At 44.3% G+C, this 11,891-nt stretch overlaps 1 protein-coding gene across 1 annotated transcript; it reads left to right on the forward strand.

Moving 5' to 3' along the window:
* The first annotated feature begins 908 nt into the window (after positions 1-908).
* Positions 909-11,233, forward strand: ifih1 (interferon induced with helicase C domain 1). Its single transcript, XM_086123628.1, has 15 exons — positions 909-1,408; positions 1,755-1,926; positions 2,737-2,829; positions 4,213-4,439; positions 5,061-5,271; positions 7,101-7,318; positions 7,841-7,942; positions 8,023-8,146; positions 8,210-8,425; positions 8,528-8,784; positions 8,864-9,013; positions 9,419-9,580; positions 9,657-9,844; positions 10,025-10,118; positions 10,276-11,233. The coding sequence occupies exons 1-15, from the start codon at positions 971-973 to the stop codon at positions 10,468-10,470; spliced, it is 2,847 nt and encodes a 948-aa protein (XP_085979754.1). The 5' UTR covers positions 909-970; the 3' UTR covers positions 10,471-11,233.
* The last annotated feature ends 658 nt before the right edge of the window (positions 11,234-11,891 follow it).

Genomic DNA, 11,891 nt, shown 5'->3' on the forward strand with positions numbered 1-11,891 from the left:
CATAGTATATATAGTAAGGCTGAAGAACCTGCAAAATCCAAAGGATCGCGGTGAAATCAAACTTCGTTCCAGATTGGGGAGGAAACATCGGATGACTTTCTGAGAGCCACGACAACTTTTGCCCCTCAAAATATTCACTGTATATCGATCAACATGTCAGAAACAGTTCGGTCTCAAACTCCAGCGGAGGGCCCGCCATTGGCAAGGAGAAACAATAAACGCGATTTCACTTTCCAATGTCAGCTAACAGCAGTAAGAATCATTGTAAAATTCGACCGCAAACTCGCAAGAGGCTCGCGCCCACCGTCGACGGTGTTGACAAGTTCTTTACGAAACATAAGGGCGTCGTCTACTGGTGACCAATAGGAATGACAAACCTTCGACTGAAGTGGCTCTCAACTTTACAAGTATAGTGCCACCAAAAAAATACAACTCTCTGGGTACCCTTATCAGGTGCTGTCCCACCATGTTGATCTTTGTCGTTGTGTTTATGATCCTCTAGATGAGTTGGAACAGGGAAAGTCAATTCCTTAGTCTGTCTGTGGCTGCGCAGACGCGACGGAGCATGTTCTCAGCGTGCACTCCGGGCAGTCCCTACCAAGCCCCTCGCCCCTCACCTTTCTCTTCTGGTCTACCACTCTGAGCACGGCAGCTGAGCCACTGCCAAACCTTGCTTCAGACACGTGAAAAAGAGAGAGCGACATAGAGAGAGAGAGAGAGAGAGAGAGAAAATGACAGAAAGAAAATGACAGAGCCGGCTCTCGAGGGAGCATGCCGGCTCTCATCGTTCACTTCAAAGAGCCGGCTCTTTGTACCGGCTCGTTCGCGACCGACACATCACTAAATGCTGCCATCTCTCGATTGAACGAAGTACTGGGCAGAATGATGGCAAAACGGAAGTTTCACTTTCGTTTTGTCAGAAAAGAAACATTGGGATCGGATCCTGTATCGAGCGAGCAGATTTTGAACCATGGCGGTGGATGGGGACGACTTAATCCATGAGAATCTCATCGAAAGCTTTCGGCCGAGGCTCCGAACGTACGTCGCAGTGCAGCCCGTTCTGGACCTCCTGCATTTCCTCGAACCGGAGGAGAAGGAACGCGTCCGACAAAGGGCCCGGAACGATGGCAACTCGGCGGCGGTGGACGTCCTGGTGGGCGCCGTCCTCCGCAAGCCGCACCCGGCGGGCTGGTTCCAGGCCTTCGTGGACGCCTTGTCCAACGCCGAATGCCGACAGGCGGCCGACTACTTGCGGCAAAAGTTACCCGACCCCGCGGTGGAAGCTAAAAACGACAACTGCATGCGAATGATTGACATCCTGGTGCCCAGTCTGGTGGGAATGAACACGAAACAGGTGTGCATGCACTGTTTTTCGCGCAAACTTATCACCAAGGACGACCAAGACGAAGTGAGTACACGTTTGGACTGTATTTTTAATGTGGTTTTGGACTGGTATTTGTTCTTTGAGCTGTCAAAATGTACGGCGCGACGTCAAATTCTGTCCTGACCACAAGATGGCAGACAAAAACGCTGCTATATAGTCACTCCAATTAAACTGTCAACACAACTGTAAATACAAATAGGATTAATTGTATACAATTACTATACTCAATACATACAGTGTTATGTTATGACATGAATACATACATGCTAATACAAGAACAAGCAACTGAAATTCTATTGTGAAATGATTTGCCTATTTTAAGTCATCACTTCGTTCTAATAGGCCATCTCTCTTGCGGTTCATACTCCAGATTCTTCACTTAGCAGACAATCAAGGACTCAGAGATGCTGCTCGTGAACTTTTGAAAAGAATTGTGAGATGTCCCCCGGGATGGTATTCTGATTTTGTCCAAATTCTGTTTGACACCGAACACGCGGACTTGTACAAACTGATGGGAGGCTCCTCTGCCTGCGATGCCACAGGTAACCACTAGGCGTGCACACACATCACTCAATACTGTACAATACGCTGGTCCTGGGGGGGGGGGGGGGGGTTATCCTGCGTGTTTTCCATCTCTTCCTGTTCCCACACGCCTTATTCAAATGATCAGGATCGTTAAGCAGGCTCCTGTGGAGCTTGCTGATGAGCTGATCATTTTAATCGGATGCGTTGCAGCAGGGAGGGAGCATACAGGAAAGCGGCTTTCGACGACCGGTGGTTTGACACCTATGCTGTGCAGTAAACGTTGGGGATTCGCCCTGCCGCCAACAGAGAAATAATAATGTCTTCTCCTAAAACGTCATAACAGCTAGTATTAACAGTTTGAACCACCATTAACAATGTAAAAAAAATCTCAAAACATTTGAATGTCATTTAAATCTGTACGCCTTCAAAAAAAACAAAAAAAAATGGATATACTTGAGATGATTTTTTTAAAAATGCACTGGAATGTACATGCAGCAAAGAATTTTGTAACCTCCAGTCCAGACTAAACTTAGCTCCTCCCTTAACATCCAAATGTATCACTGCAACAGTACTTTTTGGACGCCAATGAGGACTTTCATATCAACCGTGACTTTGGCGCTCTCTTGTGGCCCACCAGAAAATTACAGTAAGAACCCAAAACTATGAAAACTGGTGTTTTTGTCTTGTAGGTTCTACAGAAAAAAAACCCCATCTGAATCATTGAATTTGTGAATAGTGAACCACGATTAGACGAATGTCTCTTTTCAGAAACGTACCGAAACATTTTAATGAGACATTTGTCTTGTCGCCGCCTCCCTTAACACAAGATGAGACTACAGGAAGTGACCCAGTGAAAAAAAGTCCAGAAAGTACTCCATGTCAACTTTGGGATCAGAAGGACAATGAGGATGACATCACAGGTACCGCCTCTTTAAAGAGCTCGTCAGTTGACAAATATGTTCCGAGTCTAAACTGTATATCATTTCCAAATGTATTGGATGTGGCAAAGCATTTCTGCAACAAGCTACGCAACAGGCTTCTTCACTTGTGTCGCCTACGTTATCTTCTCAGACTTGTGCCGGGGTGAACGCTCACGTGAAGACGCCACACACGAGCGATTTTACTCATGTTCCACAAACACATTTTTAATCAGAACGCCATTCCCATTGGAAAGAATAAAAATAAAAATGATGAGTCCAAAATAAAAAATGTGGAAGGCTCCAGGTGCTCTACAAAGTCATTTCCGACTCCATTTACGGCTCACATACCAAGGTTGCTTATAACGCCACTCGCATGTGATCCCTGAGACAGACGATAACAGCGCCGAGGACAAACCTCTGCGGGAGGTTGAACTCATAACTGGGGGACATGTAGAGCTGATGAGAACAAGTAGCACAGAGAAGGGGGGGGGGGGGGCATCACACATGCTTCCTGAGTTGCAAACGAATTAGAAGCCTCAAGTGGATCGCCCTACATGGCGACATTAGCAAAGAGTGATGAAATCATCCACTCGCAAGTTTGCTGGGAAATGGAGGTGTCTGATAATCACATGCAGATGTTAAGCTTTTGCAGGAAAAAAAAATGTGGTGCCTCACATTTCCTGGAACATTTTAGGAACTTGTATTGGCTCGCATTTCACTGACTGCGCTACTTATTGTTTGGGATTGTGGAAGCCTTTGAATTTGCGCTGAAGCAACATTTGCTCCACATGCTTTGCTGCACATCAAAGTACGTGTATGTAGAAGAGTGGCGCGTCCCCGCATTGATCTTTACTTCCGTAATTTGCCTGTGCTTTGACTTAGTACGGTGATTCCAAAGCAAACTGTGGCTGCTTTAGAGCGCCCCGTTGTGGCTCGTGAAAGCGTGCACGTCACGCAGAGAAAGATGAAATAGCGAATAGGAGGTTGGGGGAAGAAAAAAAATGACGCGTCACCGTGTGGAGTCAGGATTTGGGCTTAGTGTGGCCGCTTTAGAGCGCCTCGTTGTCAGCTGCAGCGAGCGCACGTCACTAAGAGAAAGCAGAAGAGTCGGTGTTAAAAAAAAAAAAACTGGGTGACCGGCAACATTTGGACAGGGGCTTTGTGCTGGCGTGGTTGCTGTAGAGTGGACGGATGGAGGTTGAGATCTCCCAAATGTAACCGATTTTTGATGCCATTTCAATAGACGCTCTTCAATGTCAACACTGAGGCAAAAATGTGATCGAAAAACAACCAAAAAAAACCCAAGAACAATAGCCTTCTTTTCCTTATTATTCCACTAATAGTGCTTTGCTGACCAAATGATTCAGCCTGTCTGCATTACAGAAAGGTGTGACCCGGGCACAGCTGCCGGAGCCCCAGATAAAGCTGATATTGTTCTTCGGGACTATCAGATGGACGTGGCTAAACCTGCCTTGGAGGGGAAAAACATCATCATATGCCTCCCCACCGGAAGTGGTAAAACCAGGGTCGGGGTTTATATTACCCGCGAGCATCTGGACCACAGGAGGACAGAGGGGAAAACAGGCAAAGTGGTCATCCTGGTGAACACGGTACGAAAATAAAGTTGAGTGAAGCATAGAAGCAGGAGCTATATTCCATTTGAATCTTTACAACATTCTATCATTGACCCACTCCCCCCAGCCCACCCCTCCCCATGCTCCTATCCAAAGAAAACATTCTCGTTTTCATTCAGCGTGCACATGTGGGTCAGTTCACCACAAATTACATGCCGTAAGGTTTCCCTGCACGCTTTTCCTGTCTGGCATGTGTGGGAACGGTTGGACTGTGGAAAAAATGAAGAACGAAAATCCCAACTAGCTGCGTTTCAGATTAATGGCTTTGTAGCTCTGAAAGCGCCTCAGGAATTGCGTTTGTATGCAATTCCACTTCCTTTCTGCCTAATCAAAAGAAAATGTCGGAAAATGGCCCTGCGATATGAACCGCTGAATGTGTTTTTAAACCAGATGCCTCCGATATTAACATTACATTCCGCCAAATACATCCCAGCGTCTTCACTTTGGGTTTAAGATTCCCATTGAACGTTAACTTGAAAAATAATGGGAAATTATTCTTTTTTTTTTTTTTTTTTTTTGAATTGAGAAAAACAAAGAAATCCATGTGAAAATGGCATGCATTCAGTGAGAAGCTGCGTCTTTGGTGTTGGTCCACAGGTTCCCCTGGTCGACCAGCATTATGCCACCGAGTTCCATCGCTTTCTGAAGCACGTGTACAAAGTGGAACGAGTGAGTGGAAAATCGATGCTCAAAATCTCTTTCACGGAGATTGTGAAGAAAAACGACATCGTCATTTGCACAGCCCAGATTCTGGAAAATTACTTGGAGCGGTCGGTCAAAGGAGAGGACGACGGAGTGCATCTAAAGGGTAGGATTTCAAAGGGCTTTCTTCGCAGCTTGCCTCCGTTGTAGCGCAAGGAATTCCGGAATGTTAAATCGAGCAAAGGTTGTTACACCTTACTAGCTAGTTTGGGGCAAGCTGCTCGGAAGATTTGTGAGCTAAGATACAAGCTATTCTATCCCGATGCTATTAACCAGACAAATTTAGCTAGCTTAGCTTCAATAAAATGGCAAAAGTCGCTGCCTACGTCAAGGCTACTTTAGTTGGGTGACCCCCCGCCCCCCCCAAAAAAATTATTAATTAAAAATACATTGTCGTCGTTGTATAAAAAATTGCGGGCTTTAAAATGAACACTTAATTCTAAAACCTTTCACTGATCGTGCTCGTTAGTCTGTTGGGCGAATGCAGAGTCACGGCCGCAACTCAACAGCGTGTACGAAGCGGATGACATATTACCGTTGCAGATGTGGTCCTCATTCTCCTTGATTAAATTTAGCTCGTTGCAAGATATCAAATATCGAATTATTTCAATGGACAGCGACGGTTAGGCTTTGGAGAGAATTATTTTTTTTTCTCTCCCGAGGCTAAAGTGGGGCTTGGCGATATATAGGGAGCCCGAGATAACAAAAGAAAATCATTTATTAAATATTCTATATTCTTGGATATGAAATAAAATCCTGGAGGGTCTTAACAGATTTCTGATGGGGTTATAGCTCCCCTCTCGCACCGGTGTAGCGCCATCCCTGGAATAACATGACCCAAGGGTAAACTTTTCAGCTTCATTCTTCTCGTTTTTCCCTCTTTTTTTGATTTCTGAATTCCTTTCACACATCCACAAGCAAACGCAGATGTACAATTTTTGCTGCCAAAAACATGTTGCAAGCTCGCGCTACGTGATCTGTTGATGTTTGCGCAGTCACGGCGACTCTTTGCCAGCGATGGTCGTATTCATTTTGCGACATATCTGAATCCGCGTCCTCAAATTTGCAAACCCCACTGAAAGGCTCGCTCGCGGTTCTTTGGAATTCATCGACAATTGAGTTTGTACCGCTTTGCCTTTTGTCATTTATCTTGATCAGAGCAAAGTGGGTTCAATAAATAGCACAAAGCTAAATTACATCTGCTGCATTCCGTAAAACATTTACCTGGAAAATGAAAAGTGCGACATACTGATATGTTTAGTCATAGGAAGCCACCCAGCGGACACGGAGCCTCTCCCACGACGATGCCTGACAGGATCTTGTCAAAGTCTTCCGGCTTTTGTTGGCACTCAACAGTCCAAGGTGGCATAGCCACCTAAGTGGAACATATGCTGTTTGTCGAAACGCCTGAAAGCGTTTTGCTTTTCTATTTATTTCTTTATTTTGAATCCTTTCATTTCTCCTCCCCCCCCCCCCCCGCCGGTTTCCACTTCCCGCGTCTGTTCAAGCCATCAGTGTGTGGCTGACAAAATTCACATGAGAACATCTATCACCTACAAAACATCACGGCGCCGCTCTTTGCTTCCTCCGGGGATCCGTTGACATCACATCGCTTGACTTGTTGACATGATTAGATTTTAAATAGAGTTACGGAGGAGAGTTGCGAGCGCTCGCACCCGCTGTTAAATTAAATCCATAGTACGATTTAACATGATACATCGATATTTTATGTAACAAATGAACATTTGCAGTCAAAATGTCACAGAATTGTCCCAGACGTGTATTTTTTTTTTGTTTCAGATTAAAGCAGGCGCGTTCAGTAAACGAGTAGACCTCAACCGAGGCCAAAAACCTTCATCCCGTCCGCCCCTCAAAAAGCAGCTGGCATATCATTTTCTGAATGCATTAGTTTCTGTCTTTGTCTTACATTACCAGATATCACCCTGATTATAATCGACGAGTGCCATCACACTAAGAAGGGGGAGGTCTACAACCGAGTGATGATGCGTTACCTGAAGCAGAAGAACAGGAACAGGATGTTGAAGAAGGAGCAGAAGGAGATAGTGCCGCTACCTCAGATCCTGGGGATGACGGCCTCACTGGGGGTCGGCGACGCCACAAAACTGAAGGCGGCGGAGAAAAACATTTTGCAGGTTAGTACACTCTGCACGGTGATGGAAAATTGATTTTTTTTTTTTTTTTAAATCGTTCGACATCATTTCATTGTCATGGTCTGTCCCATTTTCAGTTGTGAGACCATCATCACATTTTCCTTTTTGCCACAATCGGCACCCTTTTAATAAAAACACATTGAAACCAAAGTAAAATAACTAAATAAATAAATAACGCTAGTGGAGTTGATCTTCACATTTTTGTGGGATAAGAAGATTGTTTTCCTTAATTCTCACAAGAAATGCAAAAGCATATCAGCAGCTTGCAGAACTGTTAAGTTCATCCGTGTTCGACTTCAGACGTCCTACTGCGCTTGTCTGTTGAAAAGTCTCCAGCAAGCTGTTTCTAATGTTCCACCGATCACATGTGCAGCCATTAAGTGTTTTCACTGACATACCAGTTCAAACTGAAAACACCTTTTTGGCTTGTGTCGGTGCAAAATAATGTGTCACTTAACATTCATCAAAATTATTTACGAGCTGACACACCCATTCTTTTTGTAGATTTGTGCTAACTTGGATGCCTCCCAAATCCAGACTGGGGATCTCAAGAATTACAGCAATGAGCCAGAGAAAAAAATTATGCTTGTCGAAGACAAAGAAAAGGTCGGGTCCGCCAAAAATCAGCGTTTCTGCGTTATTGTCGCGAGCCTGATGTTTGCGCCATACCCACATCCGTTTTACAGGACCCGTTTGGTGATGTCATCAAGAATATCATGAATGTTATTCACATTTATGCCAACCTGAGCCCCACCTGTGAGCTCGGCTCTCAGAACTATGAACAATGGGTGGTCCAATACGAGCAACAAGGTGAGCGACTCCACGTGGCTTTCGTCTCTTTTTTTTTTCTTGCTCACCGTGACTCCTTTTCAGCCGCCAAAGAGGAAGCTCAGGAAGTGCGGATTTGCATGGAGCACCTTCGACGATACAATGACGCCCTGATCGTCAGCAACACCATTCGCATGCGTGACGCCTTCCGTTTCCTGGAAAAAAAACACAAGGAAGAGATGAAGAGTAAAACCAGCCCCGACGAGGAACACGTCATCAACATTACCGATACTGAGCGAGTCCTCTTCAATTTATTCCAAGGTATCAGAGGAGTGTTGCTGAACGTAGCATAAACTTGAAAGGGCGTGAGCTTCATGTCCGCGGTGAATGAGCGTAAACTGCGCATCGCTGTGTTTCTTCCAGACAACAAGGAGGAACTTGAGAAGCTTTCTCAGAACCAATCTTACGAAAACGGCAGCTTGTCAAAACTTCAAACAAGTGTTCTGTACGAGTTCACCACCAGGGATGACGCCAGGGGAATCGTTTTCACCAAAATGCGACAAAGCGCCATCGCTCTCAGTCACTGGATTCAGGAGAACCCCAAGTTTGTCGACGTTGGCGTCAAAGTGTCGTATGTCATCGGAGGCGGAGACCAGAGTGTTGTCAAACCGATGACGCCTGTGAGAACACAATGACCGCATTGACACCACGTGAGCGCCATGCCTATCCGACTGATTTGTAGCTATTTGTGTTCATCAGGCTGAGCAGAAGGATGTGCTGAGCAAATTCCGCAGTGGTGCTGTCAACTTGCTGATCGCCACCTCGGTGGCACAAGAAGGTTTGGACATACCGGCGTGCAACTTTGTCATCTGCTACGGCCTCGTGACCAACGAGATTGCTATGATACAGGTTAGTGATCTTAACACACAGGGGTGGAACTATCTGGAGCTGCTCTAAACCAGATCAAGTTCATTGGCGACTGTCTCAGATCAAATGGCCGTGACCTGTGGGGTTCCCCAGGGCTCAATCCTGAGACCCCTATTGTTTAAATCTCTACATGCTTTCAATCGACCAAACAAATAGCCGTAGCAACAGTAGGCCAAATAAACTTCCAAATTAATGCTCAGAGTACAGGACAAGGTAAATGCTCAGTTTGCCAGGTCAAAGAATGGAGCAGGCCACAATTTGTGTTTCATGCCTACAGATGACGACTATTACCACTCAGGAGCACAACATGTCATCAGTCGCATTCAACTAGACAGTGAGAAAGCTTCAAAGGTTGTTGCTTGTCCACATTCGTATTCCCTTCTGCAGGCTCGAGGCAGAGCTCGAGCTAAGGACAGCAAATACATCGTGATTGAAGTGAAAGGCTCTCGGGTGACGGAGAAGGAAAGTGTCAATGAGTACCGCGTGAAATTAATGACCGACGCCATTGCCAGAATCCGAGCATTAGATCCTGCTGAATATCGCGCAAAGGTAGGCCTCCTCCAAACTGGTTCCCCGACATCGCAATGAGATTGTTTTCAGCCGTTTTTATTTTCTTTTACCTTAGATCGAAGAATTTCAAATTCAGGCTATTCTTGAGGACAAGATGAGAATGACAACCAAAAAAAACGCCAAGAATGAGCTTCCGTCAAAAGTGAAGTTAAGTTGCCGACATTGCAGCAAGTTTGTCTGCACTGGTGACGACATCCACATCATTGAAGACATGCACCACGTCAATGTTTCATCACAGTTTAGGTAGAAAATGTTGTTTTTCCTGAAATGGCTACTGACCCGTGGAGATCATTATTTCAGACATTTTGCGCTTTACACACTTCAAAGTGTTTTTTTTTCTTCTCAATTTTATGTAAAAGGTTTTACTGTACTTGCATGTTGTTGTCAGCGGGATTTTTCACATTCATTACAATTTCCTTCTAGAGAGCTTTTCATTCAGAAAGAAAACACTGCTCTTCAGGAACGACTTCTTGACTATGAAATGAATGGCTCCCTAGCATGCAAGGACTGTGGACTGGTAAAATATACTGTATTTCAGTTTTTCTTTTTCTTTTTTTTTTTTTATGTTTGTTTCCCTGTTTGGAAATGTGCCATTCATTTTTTAAGAGATGTTGTATCACTCTTGTACAGGTGGAATTTGGGTGGAATTATTCACATCCAACCTTGTGTTGCAGAAATGGGGTGCGATGATGATGTACCGAGGAATCCAGTGCCCCTGCCTGAATGTGAAGAACTTTGTTGTGACGATCAAAGAAAGAAAGTTCAGCAATTACACCAAGTGGCGAGAGCTCCCCACCAAGTTCCAGGCATTCGACTACATCGAGCACGCCAACCGCTTGGCTCAGTTGTCCATCGACGAAGAGGCCTGAAGTGAACTGCAACAGTTTGCACTTTTTTTTGTCATGGAATAATACACTAATCAAACTGGTAAATGCAGTTTGCTTTAATCGCTTTTGTTTTTGTTTCATCATTAGGCTGTAATCATGTAGGTTTCAGAGGCCACTCGACAACTGGAAGAAAAATAAAATCGCAATTAGGGCTGTAATGGCACTCTTGGCCACTAGATGGTGGAACACAAATTGTTTTAAGGCGCTGTACATTTTAAAGAAGAACAGAAAGTTATAAGCACAGCCTAGTTTTTGTTGAAAATGATTCCGTGTAATCCTGCTTTTTACGCCTACATAAGTGATTATGATTATTGTTCCTGCTGCTTTGCAGGTTTACCAGAACAGGTCATGCCTGCCTTCTTCTCATTCAAATCACTGAATGCCTTACTTTGTGAAAATTAGGTGTGTATCGTGTCATGAATATAACACAAAGCCAAAACATTGAGGTGCCTGCACTTTGTCCAACCAGTTTGTTGACAATGCCTTAACGGTCTTGTATGTTCTTTTAGTAATTTCAATAAGACAGCTTTTATTTCTGTTCGTGGTTTTTAAATGTCTTTTTCTTAGTTCTTTAGTTCACACAAGTCACAGTTTTGTGTTCACAATGTGCAACTTCAATTCAAAGTGACAGCTAAGACATTCGACAGACTGCGAGAAATGTACCTATTCGTTCAATTTTAACCTTGGAGGGCAAATCACACAAAGTTGTACAAGCAGTGGAGAAATAAAACGAATCCCTACTGTGCCCTTTTTTTCTAACTATGTACCCCCCCCCAAAAAAAAAAAAAAAAACGCAAACCTTGGGAAGTCACAGAGTGGGTGAGGTCAGCGCCCTGTGGCTTCATGTTTGCTGGACGTCTTGCAAGGCTTTTTGCTCAATCGCGGTTTCGGAACAGCCAATGTGGTTGGTTGTGAGTCAGTGACATGCCTTTGTGATGACACAGCACAAGTACCACAAGGTGTTCTCTGGTGCTTTGCTGAAGCTTCACAGTTGGGAGAACGGTTTAGTTCTTATTTAGAACTGAACGATAGTTTACAATGAACGAAAAATTTTAATGTTTAATAAGGAAGTTCATCAAATTCGATTGAGTGTATTCTTTTTCTAGGGTTGGACTGGTTTATGGTGAATACTTTTATGCACCAAATCCACATGAGTAAACATGTCTTAACTTTCGCATTAAAAAAAAATAAATTACGCCCCAAGTAGAGAGAAAAAAAGGGGGGGGGGGATATTGACGATGGCTTTCATAATTGCTGCACGAATTACTGTTGTCGAAATCAAGCACAGATGAATGAAAACACAAACAAGATTACAATACAGTAGATATATTTTTGAAGTATAGTGGACCCGCGCATACTTTTTTTATTAGGGCCCAAGCACCGAGTGCTGCGAGGGCCCTACC

Source organism: Hippocampus guttulatus, chromosome 11 (genome assembly GCF_054856545.1).
Source record: "Hippocampus guttulatus isolate MCC_2025c chromosome 11, RoL_Hgut_1.0, whole genome shotgun sequence".
Taxonomy (NCBI): Eukaryota; Metazoa; Chordata; class Actinopteri; order Syngnathiformes; family Syngnathidae; genus Hippocampus; species Hippocampus guttulatus.